Here is a 19,684-nt window from a genome sequence, read left to right as displayed (position 1 = left end):
TTTTTGGTCGTTATCAGTTGCTTGTAGTTCATCCCTGGGACCGGTCCCACAAACATAGATTTTGGCTTTAATCTTACAAGTAGTCAGACTACAGAGGTTGGACCACAAAGCACAGGTTCACTGTGTTATTTGAAAAATGTTGCAGAGTAAAACCAAGAGAAGCACACTGAAATAATAATTTTAAAGGAAATAAGACCATAATTAATCTTTAATATGCTGTAGTGTAAGATAAAGCTAACTTTACACACTTGTATAACAGATAAATGTAAAGAACGTCAGAAAGCAAAACCTGCAGGATGGAAGTCTGACCAACAGAGCACATGCACACACGCAGCTGAGAATGAGCTGCATAAAGGGAAGCATTAAAGTGAAAGAAGCACCAAAGGACCAGATAATACCACTTCACTGTTCTTAGTGTAGCTTTCGGGATCAGTTGTCTGGAGCTGCCACTTTATCCCTCTATCTCCTCTCTGTGTGTCCGCCACCATTGAGCCCTGAGCTCTGACCCGGACTGTTCATCACAGAGATCTGATAGTGTCCGAAGAATCTTTGACAATTGTCCTGATCAAACGGCTCGAGTGGGACAATTCAAAGGGGGCGTAATAGTCTGTCAGCGCGTCTCTTCTGTCTTCAATCACTGCTCTGCAGCAGAGTTTTAAACATATCAGGATCTTGGTCCTGGCACTGTCCCAGACACAAAGGGTTTAATCAAATACTGATGTAGATGCATAAACACATCTTCTCGTATGTTTCTGTATTTCAAAACAAGTACCTCGCTTTCTATACTCGTCAGTCAGCTTTTGGGCAGCTTTTATACTTATACTGTAAGTGTAGCAGACTTTGTACACTTTTTTCTTGAAAACAAAATCAATGTTCTGGATTTTGCTGCTTGTTTCACACAATGTTTTAATTTTCAGGAGTAAAAAGTCAACAGCAAAAGCTTAGTCGTGACACATGACACAGTTTTCAACTGCAGTTATTGCCAGTCCTGCCTTTTATACTAGTTCTGTTAACTGTTGCTGCTAAAAAGAGCAACATGATGAAACTTATGGATTTCTATCTCCACAAAAAAACAAAAAACCTGTTGATCCAGTTGGTCATTAGTCGCAAAAAATAAACAAAGAACTTGCAGCGATATGCTGCTAGCTGATTTAGGTGCTTTCTGTTACTCAAAATATTTTCAGCACGTATCAGTGCAGGTGGAAGTTTGTTGTTGTTTAAATTTAGTTGCAGAAAATTGCTGTCTTGGATATGAAGCATATAATGATGGTCTTTCAAGACTTTATTTCAGTGAGTGCAGCAGATGGAGTCCAAGATTGACATTTCGTCTTGTGCCATGATATTTTCTCCAGTGACTCTATCAGTCTTTATATTAAGGATATACCAGACTGCAGCATCTACCATTCATTTACCAGGGCTACTTAGAAGAGAAAACCCCAAGGTGACTTCCTCAATAGTAACTTGTTTGTAATGTATTTAACACTTAACTAGATTAGATTTGCCAATGAGAGTTAAGGCTGCATTACAGAGTATGTATGTATATTTGTGATTTTTGGTCCATTTTTAGAGTGTAATACTACTATAATACGTTGTACGTGTCTATTTGTTGTTTGTTAAAACTAGCAAGTTGAAAACTTTGCTAACAACCAAAGAAAGAAAGACATAGCAACCAGCTAATTGTGATACATCTCTGACATTATTTCCATAGGGGCTGAAACGCTGCCCCAGTGCTCGGAGCTCACAGTCCAGGCAACCCAGCTTACAAACTGTGCAAGCTAACAGCAACTACAGTGTGTAGCAGTTTGTTCGGTACGGTCACACAGTTACATAGTGCAGAAAAAATATGAGGCGCAGAGTGGGAATGACAGAAACATTATTCATCCGATTACAAGTCAGTGTAGCATCGAAATGATTGATATATGTTGTATTATGTATTATATCCAAAAGTCATACAATGGGGTAACGTACCATGAAACCTCAGCTTTGTAAGGTTTGCTCTGTACAGTTGCAGTGATTTAGAACATTATGTTTGAGGTGTCTGACACCATGATGTAGAAATAAATGTTTATCTATAAAGTCTAATTCTTATACCTGATGAAAGGTTACCTTTCCTATACTGAACAGGCTACAGGGTCTCCATGTTCCTGTGATCACAAAGTCATCTGGTAAAAAAGCAGAAGAAAGGAGACCTGAGGAAGGAGCCAGCAAAGATTTTTTTTTTTGGGGGGGGAGCAATTAGTGTGAACAGAAGAAGACAAGGGATATAACTCATCACTTACCACTTGCCAAGTGATGCACTTTAATTTGCATTTAAATCTGTCTGCAAATGGAGAGAATCATCTTCTTTTAGGGATTATTTGTAAGGCAGCACAGTGGAGAGAGAGAATGATTGTAAGTGGTTTTGTAGTCTTCTGGCTCAGTCTTTTTACTCTATTTGTTATTCACGCTGTAACTTATAGAGTTTACAAGTTTATTAAGATTATTGCTGATTACACTGCAGAGCCCGGAGACTAATCTACCCTATGATTAACACATTGCAGTCTCCACTGATACTGCCATTATTGCAGTGGCAGTCCAGAGAAATTCAGGTTCACTGACTTTACAAAGTAGATGGCTAATTGATGTTGCTACTGTAAGTAATCAGCCCCTCTAATGAATTAAAGCTGATAAATCTCAATCTCAAAACATTTGCCTGAAATTGTTTAAGTTTTGTTCCGACTTTGATCAACATTGACAGAATGCATGTGAAAGCGGTGCAACCAAATCATATTAAATTGTGAATTGCAATAATTTCTTGCTGTTTAATTGTAATGGTGGAGTCAGATGAAGCATTTTTTCATAGAGTTACATGAAAAGGACTTCATGAAGTGGTATTTAGCTGTCAAAATAGGTTGTTATTATTATTTATTTGGTGTTGTTCTGTATATTTTGAATTGCAAAAGAATCCCATCAAAATCCCCAAACCAACAATGTGTTCATCCATCTGTTCCTACTGAAGCAGAACATTGTTAAATGAGACACTTATAACATTTCATTTCCTTAAAAAGGCTCCTTAATTTCCTTAAACAGCTGTCGTTAGAAAACATTCCTGAAGCAGGAGTAAATTCTGAATTTATAAAGGACTATTTTCTGTGGTGGTACACAGCACAAAGACGGTGTGTGTAGGTTGAGTCAAAATGAACTCCAGTATGTGTGTTCATGGCACCGTTTTTAGGCAACAATTGAGCTCTGTGCTCTCAGGCTTTGACTACACAGACAAAACGTGTCATTACATTATTTTGCCCTTCTTGTGTGATTTGCGAACAATGAGAAAAATACCGATTATCACCAGCCATGTCTTTGAAGCAGCATTTCCATGACAATATTGCAACATGTATTAGGCTCATATTTGTGAGCAAAAAGCTGTCTGAAAGCTTTTAAAATCCTTTCCATGTGACAAGTAAGATGCCACCGCAGTAATGACAGCTTGTTTAGTTCAACTTACTTCCATGGATTAATCCATAGAGTCACTATTAAACCACAGAAACCTTTTTTTACATACTTCTCCCTCCTCCTGCCTCATTCTGGCAAATTCTTAGTCACAGTTTCGTGTTCGCACCACATGGAGAATCATTCTGGACATGTAGGGTTTATAATTGGAAGTCTTGTTTTGGGTGCGTGTGTGACATTTCACCGCAGTCAATCGAATTACCCTCTGCAGCCTGAGTTGTTTTTCTGTCAAGAATGTGTTATTATTAAACGGCAGCATTGATTAAGGCTTTTAATCGTAAACATCATTGCCACTGGTTGCTGTTTAATTGCCCAGAATGCAGAGCTGCGACAGCGCCTCTGGTGTGTCAGAGATTGATCACAAAAAATGAAGTGCTTGTGACTCAGGACAGGGCCCATCTACTCTCAAATAGAAGTATAATGAGGGAGAGGAGGGGAGCATGAAGGGGCAGAATAATGAGAGAGAGACACAGAGACAGCAGTGGCAACTTGATGATGGAAGGAGATGCTGCAGCACAGCAGTGACTCAACTTTAACCAGAAAAAGCTGCATGTGAGTCAGACATGATGTATATATATATGCACACACAGTGGGGTTGTTAGTGTTATGTGTCTCCTCAAGTTTTTTCTCTATTGGTCCCTGAAATGATCAAAGAGAACAGAAATGACTAAATATTGACTGATTCATCCTGACCCATTAAAATAATGAAGGCATTTCTTCTCTAATTGGTTCCTCTGTAATTAACAGTGTGGTTTTGAATGAGCCTCTCAGGGTCATAAAAACCAATCAGTGTTTAATTAGAGTCAGAATCAAAGTTCCATTTGTTTGCCAATTAGAACAGGTGTAAATAATCTGACTTGATTAACTGGTGCTGACACACCACAGTGCTTTAACAAATGACAGTAGCGAAGGCCAAGATATAATCTGGACCTCAACACAGAAAAGATGTAAAAGGGTCAATAATACCATACCGTAAATACAGGATAATGCCTTCGCCTCCTTCAGTTGTAAGTCATTCCTCTACTCGACCAGAATAAAAATAAAGACTTTAAAAAATTGAGTGTGTTGGTTGTGTTTCCGTGCAAAAGTCCCAGATTTGAATTCAGACCACACGTCTTGTTGTGCATCACCTGTCATCATAGCAACTCATAGTCTTTTTTCACAACAGATATTTTGACTTGTCATAGTAGGAATAGCAATATTCACAGGTCCCATTAGGTGACAACAGTGTGACAGTAAAGCTGCATGAACAACATCAGGACCATGACACCAAAATTACACATTTCATTATTTACACCTGTGCTTTTCCCTGTGTCATGCCAATATGTCTTCTGTTAGGCTGGTTGGGAAGAAGTGGTGAAATATCCTGATGTGCCGGAGCATAAATCAAAAACTGAAATTTACATACAAGCACTAAGAACTTACATTCAGTACCTTTGGCAGCCTCAAATACAGACTCTAACTGGAACATTTCTCCCCTGGCTTCTACAGTGTTTTTTCTGACTGGATGCTTCTGGTTGTTGCCATGCTAAGTGAAAGTTTACCCCATTGTGAGTTCTGAAATTACTTCACAAAATGACTTCTCAGTATTTAGCTGCAGTCATTCTGACTTGTCTCCCCACCGTTGCAAGCTCCAGGCATACTCTCTTGTGCCTTTCACTCAGGAGCGGCTTCTATAGCTGCTCTTCCGTAAATGGCCGATTGATCATCTGAGACATTTTGGCAAGTTCTCCCTTCTCTGCAGAAGACTTCTGAAGCTCTGTTACAGGTTTTTGGTCACCGCTTAACCAAGACACTTCTGGTCCAGAGTTTCTCTGCTCCTATTATAAAAGAGTATGAAAAAGTGTACTCTATGCAGTAGTTACATTACAACCAGTGCTGGGTGTGGAGCGTGGAATCATCATGGCTGACTGGGATGCTTCAACAGAACAGAGCTGTTGATACTGTTATTAATAACATGACATGATATGATGATATTTTCCATGATTTTGAAGTCAGAATGCCAGTGCTCCTCAAGTGACAGAGCCACTAACAGAAAAAGGAAAAATGTTGGTATGTTTGTGTATTTGCTTCTTTTGGATACGTTTGCCATGTTTGCTCTTAAGTGTCACATCTAAGTGAAACTGAGATAAACAAAACTGAGCTCCAGGGTTGTCAACTTGTCAAACACTGCAAAAACTCCATAAGAAGACGATTATTTACTCAGTTTTGTGCCTTTTTGTGGAGCAAACAGCTGGAACAAACATCTTGTAATCTGTCTTAAAATCTGCCTCTCATCCCAGAGGCTTCAGCTCCGCCTGACAGAATGAATACGTGTTCATAAGAAGCGTTTGCTGTAGCAACCGTGTGTGTGTTCTCACTGCAATGGTACTTGTTAGCGTTGACTGATTAATTGCATTTGCAAACAGTCTTCATTATGTGACCTTGTAATCAAACGGTCTTACTCTGTATTATTACAAATTGTGCCATTTTAGAGGCTGATAATGGGTCATGTTTTCCTCAGCTTACACGGGTGTGCTGTATAGCTGCCACTATGCGTTAGCAGGGACAGATATAGTTTTGGGTGACCTCAGATTGTTAGAAAACACCCAAGAAACTGAAACATATGAGATTCTAAATGTCTTTAATCTCTAGCTTGCATTGGCCACTGCTCGGAGAACATTGTGAGGTTCGGTTGGCTGACCAAGGTAAAATGGGAATAATAATTAAAAAAAGAGACAAAAAAAAATTACATTTGGTGATTTTTTTTTTTTTTAAATGCTAAACACTACATCAAGTCTAAATGCCAGACAAAATAATTTACAAGACCAGTGGCTCTGTGCTGTCATGTAAAGGGGAAGTGGTGAGCCTGTCCGCTGTGACTAATTTATTCAGCAGTTTTAGTGACAGATAAAGTTAATAGAATCATTGTAGGGGAGTAATGTGACCAAACCCCTGGAGCCTTTCTGTACATTTGGGGGACAAAGGACTATTTGTTACCACATGGTCTACCTTGTTAGTCAGTAAGAGGTTGAAATTAAAGACTTAATTGCAGTTCTGTTGCAGTGTACTTCATGTTTATTTGGTTGGTTAAGTTAGTAATCAAACTATGTTGGCTGATCAGCTCTTTGAGGCACATTTTACCCCCCAAAACTGAGATGTGCAGAACAGTATTTGCACAATATGTCAGATGATGGATGCCAGTGAGATAAAAGAAAGAAAGAAAGAGAATTAAGGCAGCTGTACAGATCACGTACGTAGGAAAAGGGCAGTTTGAGGTTGAAATGGTGTTTCAGCTTCGTTCATCAGAGACGAGGGGCTGACAGAACACAGAGGGTTGACCTCGAGGTTAAAGTTACCATACTTTAGCTCATTATAGGAGACAGGAGGTTAAGGCAGGTGCGGTCAAGGTGGTGTTTAGTATGGACATCGTTATATTCCACTGCCGCTGCCTCCGTCCTCGGCCCTTTGATGGAATATAAAATAACTTTTCAATTACATATTAAACAGTTCTGGTCTTGAACCTCGTCAGCAAGCAGAGAAGAGTAATAAATAATCTTTGTGTAATTATTTCTGTCTACCGACCAACCTGAGAAAGTTACAAGTTTTGACTAGAAACCTATAACTGCTGATCATTTCATACACCTCCACCGCCTCCATTTGTTATGTTACCTCTCTCTGACCTTTGACCTATGTACCTGTGCATGTGACAGTCTCTGCCTGGTCCATCCTTGCCGCCTTGCTCAGTCCCCCCCACCATGCCTCTGTGTGCCCTTCCTTCTCCACAGGTCGGCGACCAGATACTAGAGGTGAACGGCCGCAACTTTCTGAGCATCCCACATGATGAAGCCGTCAGGATCCTGAAGTCGTCACGGCACCTGATGATGACTGTGAAAGACGTGGGCCGCCTGCCGCACGCCAGGACAGTGGTGGGTGAGACCAAGTGGATCGCCAGCTCACAGATTGCAGAGAGCTCCGCCAACAGCAGCATGGCAGGGTGAGTTTTGATTGCGCCAAAAAAATTTGGTCCAAGCCCATGTCTCATATCTGTACTGAAGACTGTAAGCAGGAGATACAGCTGGCTTGACTCTGTCCAATGGTAACCAGCTCCACCTACCACCTCTAAAACACACTACCACGTTATAAACTTACTTGTTGGTTTAGTGTAAAAACATCACAAACATCTGCTGGTGGTGGGATGTTTTGATGAAAACGGCAAAAAAATGACCTCTGACACAGATAAGTGCGAGGGAACAGTCATTCAAATCAGCCAGAAACCCAACAAGATCCAACTAGCGCAAATTCACCAACATAAACACACACCTGACATCACAGCAATATGTCGGCTCACCCAATGAACAGATCATTTTTTTAAAGTAGGCTAAGTAGATGTTTTTTGTGACACTGGATTGCTGCAGGCTTTTCTACGATTTGATTGCAGCATAAGCTAACTAAAAGCTGTATCAATGTGTGTCAAACTTTCAATTTAAAATGTTTTCAGGCAATTAAGAGGCAGACCGGTATCTTGGGGAGAGAGCTATGTGCTATGACACATAACGTAATTCAGCTACCAAGGCACTCCATATAGACAGGTTTTTAACCTGTAAATGTAAATCTAGCTTTAAAATTGAATTTATTACCCTGCCTGACAATGTGGTGGCTTCTTTGCTCTGACATTTCTCCATACATTAATGCACATAGTTCCTGTTTGAGGATACAATATATGTATGAAGAGAGCTCTGCGGAAAAACATCCTTACCTTCTAAGGCTAAAGTAGATTCCACTGTCTAACACTAACCGTGTAATGTGGTTAGACGTCCATCTCTCAGATGGTAGAACTCACATTCTCTCATTTTTGCAAAAATGAAATAATGCAATATGCAGTTCTGTTGGAAGAATGCCAGACCTCCTCTCAAATGCCACACCTGAAAGACTCATATGCAGCTCACGACCTGGAATAAATGTGACCCCCCAACAACCAATTTAAAGTCTGACGTAAATGCCAGCCTAATTTTACTCATCAACAAAACAAGGCACAACCATTCAGCCCAACAACTCAGAACTTGTAATTCCTCTCTGATTATCCAAACGAGGCTATAAAAGGTATTTAACATTTACAGTATTGACAATGAATTTCTGGTTCAATACCCTCTGGATGTGTTCCGTCGTGATTATTACAGTGTTTCTTGCAGAGACGGCACAGATTAACAGGCAAGACAGATGGGTGGATTGTTTAATAAATTCATTTACGGTACATAATTGAGATTTTCATTTTTACACATGATTGAATTTTTATTTTTAAATCATTTAATTGAAAAATTGGAATATGCATAATTTTACAGATAAAGAACTTCACAAGTAATTTGAGTCTTTACAAATTGCATGCATACATACATGAATCCCGTGAATATATTTCCATTATTGTATGGATATATTCCTGCCTGTGTCATTACCACAATGCATATTTGAAATCAGTGCAATTATAGTTTTGCTCACAGTGTTTCACTCAGTATCTCTTCCCTGAAACTGCCAATTATCTTGCAGTATAAATAGAGCAGTCCGGGGGGAAAGACATTTAAAAATCAAAATGAAGAGAGAATAAACGCCTGAGCTGGTCTCAAAAGTCAACAGGGCTAATTGAATTTGAATCCCAAAACAGGTCTCCATGCTAAGTGTAATGTGCCATTGCAGGTGGGACTGCAGTATTTTATACCTCTGACTTGGGTCTACTTATATATTTTTCCTTCATTTCTTGCCCAGAAGGCAACGCTTTGAGTTGTCGTGTTTACTCATGGATTTAAAGCCTATTACTTTTTGGAATATGGGGCAAAATGACAAACGTTTCAAACCACTTGCTTTTATGTTTGCAGAGGAGAGTGTTGATGGGTGTTTGTGACATGTGTTTTGATGTCTGTGCTGACTGGAAGACATGCCCATCTCATGTTTCCTGAAAAAAAAAAAAAAAGTCCCTTTCTGTGCAGCAGTTTCTGCCACATTGTTAAAGAATATGAAAACCATGACAAAGATTTAAAAATTGGTGGTACTGTGCATTTATTAGCCAGTAATAAATGTATAAAAAAAATAATGTCAGTCAGAAGATTTCAAGTCCTCTTTTCCATTCCTGGCTCCAAAATGTACATGTATGTATGTGCTTGTGTTGTGTGTTTGAGAGAGAAGAAGGCATTTCAGTGAGAGATTGGGTGATATAAGCTGCTCACTATTGACTGTTAAAGTTTGCTCCCTGAATGCATCAAAGGCTCTTTGTGAGGGTCCCCTGTGTGCATATTGCCTGTCACTGTAGGTTTTCACACTGTGTGTGTGTGTGTGTGTGTGTGTGTGTGTGTGTGTGTGTGTGTGTGTGTGTGTGTGTGTGTGTGTGTGTGAGTGCATCTAAGTGCAGTCCTAAAGTACCTGACATCCCCTCATCATTACATTTCACACCTGTCGCATTATTCAGTGCATCATGATTTTTTTATGCAGTCACATGGTCGAGATATGTTCACCAGGGTGTAAGGCTAAATATGTTTGAATTTTTTATTAAGAGAGTCAGAGTTGGTGAGGATGAATGTAACCCATGCAAATGAATTTGTGAATTTGTCTGTCTGTGTGTGTATATATACAGTATGTGAGGACTCAGCCGGGCCTCAGTGATTAATTTGTCCTCTTCATTCATTTGTTTCTCTGCAGCTTCTCGATGGACAAAGGAGCCTCTGCAGCAGGAAAGGTGAGATTCACAAGAAGTAATTTACTGTGTGTGCATGTGCGCGTGCGTGCGTGTGTGTGTGTGCGCGCGTGCGTGCACGCGTGTGTGTTTGTGTATGTGTGTGCACTAAAGACATGACTATCTGTGGGTCCTGTGGTTTGTGGGTTTGTGTGTTGAGGCTTTCTCTTGGGACATGATTATCTATCTAGCTGTCTGACCACCATCTGTCAGCTCCACCACTGGACTGGAAAGTAGTATTTAAGAATGGCAATGAGTCAGTTGTGTCAATAATCACTCTTGTCTGTTGTCATTGATGGAGAATAGAATTGTTGCAATATACATATCTTTAAAAAAAAAAAATATATATATATAATAATATCATATTGTTAAACAATCCAGCATCTCTTAAATCATTCATGTCTGTCACTTTATGGTTCACACACAGTGTAACTATTCTTTTGTGCACTTTTCTACAGTTACAGACTTTGTCTTCACCTCCCTGCACTCATACCTGGAGTTCAATTTGCTACAAAAGAGACAAATCACACGTAGCGTTTCTCATTTTATTTGTAGGACCATGACCCCTTTTTCTAACTTATATATAGCAATTTTAATATTTTATCCATCCTTCAAGTTGTTTACCCTGCAAACCTAAAGATAGGCTGCTTTTCTTTGTTTTGAATTATTCTTTATTCACGTCTCCTTGGACTCTGAGATCTAGTGATTAATAAGTGACTAATCAAAACAAATATTGACTCAGTAGTCATTACCACATTACAACATTAGTACAGTAGAGAGCGTTAGAAGACTGTCTTCATTTTTATCTCACCTACATGCCACAGTTTTGACAGAGTTGTGACACCGTTGACAGAAAATGTCTGTCCTACAGTAGATATCTCTAGGAGCACATTTTGCTATTATTGCACAAACACAGACTCACAAGGTGAAAACAGTGTAGCGGTCACTATCGTGGCTATCAATAATGAAAATAAGTCATTAATTATAGCGAGCTGGCGTCATGGCAACTTTCAAGACAGTGATTGCACTGACCAGCTGGTGAGGGAGCTCTACTGCAGTCATTTTCGGATGATAGTTTTGTAAAGGAGCATTCAAGAAACAGTTCAAACAGACCACTTTGGGTTTTACATATAGATTATATTTATGTTTTAATGTTTCAACCTTAAGTGATCAAACCTCCAACATTAAAATTAAAAACTAAATCAGGTACATTCAGCCCTATACCAAACTGTGTTATTATCTGTTACCATGCTGCCATTAATTCCCTCATCATACAGTGTGCTTTGACTGTCTTTACTGTTGACTTTGACTGTGACTTTGTAAGGAAGGGAGAGTGTGTTGGAATGGAGAAATAAGAGGAGAGGAAAGAGAGGAAAGTTGGAAGAGACAGCAGCTGATGGCAGAGAAAGAAAGGGGGCGAGAGAGAAGGGAGGAAGGTGAGTGGGAGGGCTCACTTTTCATTATGGAAACTCTGATGGACAGTGTTCTTCTGACAGGGGGAGGCGATGAATGGTAGCAACACTGTAAGAGAGAACAGAGAGAGAGAGAGGCAGAGAGAGACTGGATGCAGGAGGTATTTTGAGAGAAAGATGAATAAATTCCCTCCAGACTTGTATCCAAACCTTTGCCTTACACACAAACATTGTGCACAGCAGTGGCTGTGATAACCTGCCCCCTTTGTGCTCTTTTAAATGAAAAAATGAATCGGCAGGACGTTAAATATCTGTTGCTATTTTCTCTAAATCCATCTACTCACCAAACCAACAAATCCTCATATATCTGAACAACAAAGACTGCGTCTCTATGGTTATTATCTATGAGTATTACTTTATTTTCATTCTCCTTCCCCTTATTTTTCATCTTGCCTCTGTAGCTGGTACAACTTCGCTTTGTGAAGCTTTAACACAAACTTCACATCAACTCATGCTGCAACTGCATCACTACTTGTCTTCCATTGATTTTGTAAATTACCATGCCACCGCAGAATCTAAAAAAAATGTGGCAGAATAACAGCATTGTCTGTCTTCCATCTTTGTGTATGAGAAAGAGTAGTCATTCATTGCACGACTGCAAGAGGAAACGTATAAGTATAGGTCATTAAAAGGCATTTGAACCAATAACCAGTGCTGTCATTTTTCTGCATCAATCGCTCTGTTAACATTTACATTACACTCATATTCTGACAGCACATAGAGGTGTCAGTCAAAGCTCTGCAGCTACAACAGCACAGGAGCAAGAATCTAATCTGTGGATTTCATGCCAGCACAGCAGCATTATATCCTCTGTGTGGTGGTGACATGCGAAAAAGCATTTCTGCTCTTCAGCAGCCTCCGCTGGTCAGCCTGTAAAATTTATGACCACTCGGTTGCTTTCATCCTCTCCAAGAATTTACTTGCCTTCCTCTTCAGTCTCTTATTCAGTGTGCTGCAGAAAAATAACTCTTTCTGATGAAAAACTGCCAGACCTATGAGATGAACCACACTGCAACTCTCGAGCTGGGACTGTGGACTGGATTATATGATGAGGGTCAGAAATACTGGTTTACTATATTGTCTCCTTTAAAAGATTGTACAAAACTCACCAATGTTTTTTAAGGCGACCCATCCAGCAAAGGATTAATCCACTATGTTATAAATTGTGACATTTACAGTCAGACTACTCTTGCACCTCAACCAAAAAATAGGCCAGTAGTATTTGCACATTGTCACTTACAGTAAGTTCTGCTGCTAGACTTCAGGGATTAAGGATCATTATGAAATCAGCCACAGAGGAGGTGCAAATGGGTGAGACAAGTACATAATTATGCATTTTGAGTAAAGTATTCCTTATTCATGACTCCATCCATTCATTAAAAAATCAGTTTGCGGAGCAGAGAGGATTTAGAAGTGGCTATACCCGATGCCAACTGAAAAATAAGTGGGTATACTCCATATACCTGCATTTAGCCTGCATGGCACTATTGCAGATCTTTAAAATATTTGTTTAAGGACAGCTTTGTATACCACAAGTAATCTATCCAGTATCTATCCAGCGGGTTTAGTATGTTCATAACTAGGTTTATAGTGTTAGCCACTAATATTTGCTGATTTACATTGAACACACAGTAAAGCTGAGGCTGATGGGGATGTCATTAGTTTTGCAGATGTTTGGTCATAAACCAAAGTAGTGGAGAAATTAGCCTGATGTGTGCCATTTCCCGGCACTTCATAAACCACTGAAGGGAATTATCCTAAGGAGAAAATGAATGCCTGTACCATAGTTAATAGATATCCAATATTTGCTGAGGCGTTTCACTAAAAAATGGAAATGTCGATGAGAAATGTCAACCATGAACCAATCTGGTGATGCTGAGTCAGTTTATAGTCAAAACTATTAAGGATATTTTAGTGCCGGACCAAAGTAGTAGGACTGACTGAGCTGTGACGATAATTTGAAACAAAAAATATATTTTAACTACATAAGACATAAAGGTAGTTATACAAAAAAACACTTTTTGTTGACAGACACAATGACAGAATAACCTGATATGTATAGTAGATGGTCTGTTAGTATCACCCACCATCAGCACAGTGGTGTCCGGTCCTCCTCTCTCCATGTGAGGCCGTGTCATATATCTATAAAACAGCTGTTTTACCTTCTCCAATGTCCTCTACAATCCCTCTACAGCACTCGAACACCTCATGGTCATTAAAGGGATTTTGATACTGACTGTTATCACAAGGTTTCAACACTATTATATTGTTGGTCTTGAAACCTGCTGTTTGAACCATGCTGTGTATCCAATTCAAACCCTGTCCTCTAGACTGACCTTCATGAACTACATGTGGTTTGATGGGATCTTTTGATCTCCAAGATAAAACAATCCTAAGCGGTTGGAATCACTGTGTTTGTGTTTTTATGTACATGTTAATGCATATGTGTATACTGTATGTTCGCATCCTTTTCTATGTGACTGGCTGTGCTTACAGTATATACTTTTTATATATGAGTGAGTACGTCTGTTATTGTATTTTAATTACCCTTTTTGCTCGTCTTCACCGGTGCCTCTTTATTTATAGCCTGTATTTCCCTAATCAGCTTCTTCCTCTGACTGATGGGGTCCAACATGAACAAACTATTGTCTGACAAACATAAAATCCATATTGGTTGTTTCACATGACAGATGTATTATTTATTATATTATTATTTTATTGGTTTGTCTCTATCCTAGACTAGTTTCATTTCATTCATTTACCTTTATTTCAATAAAGGTAAATCCTAATACTACAGCATACAATGATATTTTAGACAACTGTTTGCTTTCCACATTGTGGCAACACCCCGTGGGTGTCCACATACTTTTGGCCTTGTTTTGTCCCTGCCCTATCCATCACTCTGTGTTACAGCAGTTTTAGAAATCCCTGAGAAGCTTGGCACACCAAGTAGTCTTTGAAGGCCTGAAGGTGCAGGACATAAACAAATAATAAACACATTTTTTATTACGGGAGTCAGAGTATACAAGCTCAGAATAAGCCAAGACTAAAGTATGTAGGTGGACTAGCTGCTGCTCCGTGTTGGCTCTGTGTATGTATGATAGTGTGTGTGTGAGAGAGTTAGGCACACAGAGGGAGAGAGAGGGCATTACGAGGGAAAGATATGTAGCAGCAGGGCTTAAGGGCTAGGCAGCAGGAAAGGAGGTGATAATTCACAGCCCTGCTGCTCCTCCATGTGAGCCAGAGAGCCTCTGTTAGAGTCGACCCCCACTGATAACCTCACACTGTGTCAACAAATCCTCGGCATGAATATTAATCTCTCTTAGAACAATCTGCCGGTGATTGTGTTCCTTAAACAAGCTGAGAGATTTGTGATCTTATAATTTTCTGCATCTTCTCATTATCTATCCCTCAGCTGCTCCCTGTACATTCACTGCATCCTGGCGGTCACATCTTATGTCCTTCCAAATATCCCCCTCCCCTCTCCCTCCATCCTGTAATTGCAGCCCAAAGGCCAAACCAGACCGATAAGCTAATTAATTAAGGATAGGTCACAAAGCAATTCTCAATCATTAATTCTTGTCTAACCCCATTTGAGCCCTGATCTAGAGCAAATAAATGTTGTTTGAGAGACAACAAAATGTATTACAGCAAATAACAAGGGTAAATATTGCTTTTGTCAGTCAAATCCAATTTACTTTTTGAAGCGGGCAATCACTTAAATTTAAAGGCACAGCAGGATTTTAAGAGGTTGAAGTTGCACAATGGCCAGTCAATTGATCATAGTTGTGCCTAAATTAAACGATAAAAGAGAAATAATATAAATGTTTGCAATGCACTTACTTGGACACAACAAGAGGTTATGCTTTTATCAAAATAAATCCTCTATTCTCAAAAACAGCTGCTTCCCAAAGCTAAAGAGAAATGTAGTTCTGAGACTTCCTCTGTTTTGCTTTATGCACACACAGCTAGCATCGTATTTATCAAGGTTTTGCAAAACAGCACAGGCAACAAACAACGGAAATGGAGTTTGATTCAAAACGGCTTGAAAAGACAAGCAAGGTTAAGGCCAAGTTAAAGGGAATAGACATTTTGTGAATAATGGCTGAATGAAATCCATTGGTCTGAATGAAGCCATAAACAGTATTTACTATGCAGCAAGCCTGCAAAGGGTTTCATTCAGGTTTGAATAACAAAAAAGAAAAAGAACATACTGTGTCCAAATGTGTGAGACGGGATAAAATAAGGCCGCTTAATCAGAGGTGCAACTGATTATACTTCACTAAGGCCTCACAGTGGTTCTTTTTTCTCGCTATACAATAGAAGCTGCCCCTGTGTAAGTGTATAACTTTGCGGCCTCTTTACACAAGAAAGAAGCAGTTCTAATGAGCCTGTGAACTTCCTCTTGTGAGATCCTGTCACCCAACTAATATTTCTTTATTGATAATTTGAAAATAAAGATAATCAAACCAGACAGATAAGCCCATCTGGGAATAACCTCCATGACAGCACGCTCTGACAACCTGATTTACAAGCATATTAATATTTACAGTTGTAATTTTATTATAGTAAAATATGTGATTATAGGAGATACAGATGCAGCTGCCTAGAATTTCCAGCTGGTCCCTGACAGGCCCATGCTTATCTCAATGAAATGTGTAACTCGTTCACTCACTTGAAAATGTCAGTCGAGATTTTTAAAGCTTGAGCAATGATGAGCAATATGAATAGTAGCAGTGATCATCATTGTATACAGCAGTATACTATTTGTGTAGAGGATGTTTATTGCTTATTTTAAGAACTGCATATCTCAGTCTCTCCAACTGGCAAAAAAAACTTGCAACACAGTAACCATGACATGTTACCTGTGTATTTGGGCTGTCTTTATGTTGACAGACTGGTGAGGGAATTGATGTGGTTTGAGAAAGAAAAATAACTAGCAGCCTGTTTGATGTATTTTTATATAATGTTAAGATTATAGATATCCACATTTCAACTCTGATAGGCTTAAACTGGAAAAATTGTAGTGGTGTTTGTAAGTGTGAGAATTAAAAACCAACACGTTCTGTCTGTCATCGAGTCACCCCTCTTCTTCACACATCGGTACGTCCAAGACAGCTGCAGCAGCTATCTAAAAGCCTGCAGCTGAAATATGTCTGCGTACAACTCATCGTGTGTTGAGCCAAAGAGCAGAAAGAACATCAACAATTGGAGAAACCTCAGGAGTTATAAATTTCATAAGTACTTTGACAGTCTGATGGGGATTTACGGAGCCTGTAAAAGTAAAGACTCTCTTAAGAGATGTTTGTTCACTTGGGAATCGTCTTGGTAAGGTCCCCAAGCAGCAGGTATTTTTACTATAACAAGACAAGCAGGGGGAGTTGTCTGAATCTAAAGCTCTGATGAAGTTAAATTTCATTTCATAGTTTGGAAACATTTGAGCTTCTCAGATGTTTCTAACTACACTGTTGTCACAGTAAAATGACCCTTTTCTATCCCACTTACTGTTTTTATGTGTGCTACACCACCTCAGTGAGATTACAACTCTAATTTCAAGTTTATGGCAGTCTCGAACATGGTATCAAGTCATGTTATCCATAAAGGGATGTTAATGATACGCCAGTGAGGGAGGTTAATGAGGTTGATGAGGTGTCCTCTAGTGCTTTTATGATTTTTAATGAAACTATTGTGCAGATTGTAATGCAGTTTGGTACAGATATTCGTGTCCCCCGCAGGATAGATTGTAATAGCTCCTTAGACTTTTAATACAGTGCCACCTACACACAAAGCTGTTAGCATGGGTGTACATTCAATCGGAGTCTTCTTAAAATCAAACTTTGCTACAAAGCTATTACAACCTGTGCAATCCATCATAAATGACTTGTATGTAAAAAGTTTCCTGTCTCTACAATGAAAGAAGCGGTGTCCTTGACAGACACAGATTTGCAAGTTGTATTACTAAGTTGTGGATTTTCTTTGAATCACTTCCGTATCAGAGGAAATCTGCATGCAGGTCTTGTTTGGGACTGTTTCCTCCACTGTATGAGAGACGGTCCCAGATGGTTGCTTAGATGAGTTTAGGGGAGCAGCTGTGTCCTGCTCCTTAACAGAAGTGAGGCAGCTTATCAAACCAACCTTGAAGTCTTTTCTCCCATAATACCAAAAACTGTAACACTTTATTTGAATAGTTTGCCTTCAGATAATTCATGGAGTATTTGTGACATTTCATGAATATACCATAACCCAGAGGTTTTTGTGCCTAAACCTAACAAACCTTACCCACAGTGGCGTAATATCAGTTATTTGTGAAACAGTTGAATTGTTCAATCTGCCCCCTGTGGCTTTTGTTGATAAAAACACCCAGTACTACTGCAGATCTGACTAACCATCAAGTACCAGTGGGTGTTTGCTATGCTTCAGGTTCAGGGAGCAGTAATGGGCCCATTAAAGCTTAATGCAGCACAATGACGCAATAAAGATGCCATACTAAAAAAATGGCTTGGACAAGGGACACAAAGGTTACATTTATGCTCTATCAGAAGTGTTTTCTAAAGAAAATGTCTTCTAGTGTGTTCAACAAGTGAAAGGATTACCTGGTTGGTTTGGCAAACGTACATCTGGTTAACGGCTACACTTCTGCCAAAGAGCTTTGCACAGTCGATTAATTAAATAGTTTTAATCATTAAACATATATTGCATAAAACCTCTTGAATGTAAATTTTAAAAAAACAACTCAATATTAATCTGTGTCTAATAATCTGTCTGTGTTTATTAGCCAAACACATACAAATGTCAACGATCATTAGCAGCAGAGATGCATTGTGGTTCAACATACTGTCCTATAATGATAAGGTCATGTATTTTCTGGCTGCAGATGAGAAAGTAGTCTCAGAGTTAGATCTGATAATTGCCTAACACATTTAATTCTGATCCAGTCCCTGGTATTGATTCTGTTTCTAACAATTATTCCTTATAAATGAAAGAAGCTGTAGCCGCTGTGAGCAAAATAACACACATACACACTCACAGATTTAAACCACAAAGGAGAGAAACCGTTGCGGTGATAAGTGCCCGCTATCTCTGATCCCTTGATGAAGATGATTAACAGCCTTAAATTGTGATAAGAGCAGGGTAGATTTCACACCCTGGTGATGTGATCAGAATAAGATCGAGGCTGGTGTGAGCCTCGTCATCGAGGAGCAGACAAGATCTGACTCTGTTACAAACTCACTTCTTTTATGGTTTCCATTAACAGTGATGGACTCTTATTTCTCCATCTCACGGAGGAGCACGAGAGCTCGTAATGTGATCAAATCTGAACACAGTCACCCCGGGGAATATCGGTATCAGTGATGTAGTAAATATGTCTGCTATCATCACTTCTTGGCTTTGCAGAGATCCTTATAAAGTTTACATGCTGTACAGACCTTAAAGTTCCTGTCAGGTGGTAACCGGTGATGGAACTGAGAAGCTAATTTATTGGGTGTTTCTAGGACTCTGGTATTACAACAGAGATACACTTGTTCCCTCTGTGCATCTCAGGTTTTAATACCAAGACCTGCCCCAACAGGTCAGACACAATCTGTGCCACTATCATGTGCAATCTATTTTTATAGTGTTGGCATTGCAATCTTTTCCTCATCTCTCTTCTTTCTTTTTCTCATCCTGTTTTTATTTTCAGAGAAAAGGGCTTAAATCAGCTTTATATAAGAACTGGTATGTTTGCGATTTAGCTCCCCCAATTTCAAGTTACCGTCATCATGATCAATGTATCTCCTGAGCTTCACCATTTCTGTTTGCATTGCTAGGCAACATCAGTCTAAAGCGGAAGTGGGTTAACAAGGAGTTTTAAAATCCTGAGGAGTTCTTTAAAACGGAAAAATTCAAGAGAGATTTACTGATTGCCCTCAATCCGAAGAATAGAGAATAGCGCTACTTTATGCTGAGCAATATTATAGGAAATAGCCCTCCAGCAGAGATAATGTTACATCGTGATCTCTCTCACATGTATAGGGTACCTTTC

At 39.4% G+C, this 19,684-nt stretch overlaps 1 protein-coding gene across 5 annotated transcripts in view; it reads left to right on the top strand.

The window, feature by feature from the left end:
- The window catches only part of whrna (whirlin a), a 129,662-nt gene that overhangs the window by 84,845 nt on the left and 25,133 nt on the right, over positions 1 to 19,684 (top strand). For all 5 annotated transcript variants that reach the window (XM_027278670.1, XM_027278668.1, XM_027278669.1 and 2 more), the window contains 2 exons: positions 7,257 to 7,465; positions 10,156 to 10,192. In XM_027278670.1, coding sequence (XP_027134471.1) covers positions 7,257 to 7,465; positions 10,156 to 10,192 — 246 coding nt within the window. The remainder of the gene's footprint in view (positions 1 to 7,256; positions 7,466 to 10,155; positions 10,193 to 19,684) is intronic.

This window comes from Larimichthys crocea, chromosome IV, assembly GCF_000972845.2.
Source record: "Larimichthys crocea isolate SSNF chromosome IV, L_crocea_2.0, whole genome shotgun sequence".
In the NCBI taxonomy this organism is placed as follows: domain Eukaryota; kingdom Metazoa; phylum Chordata; class Actinopteri; family Sciaenidae; genus Larimichthys; species Larimichthys crocea.
This window is presented reverse-complemented; position numbering and strand designations above follow the sequence as displayed.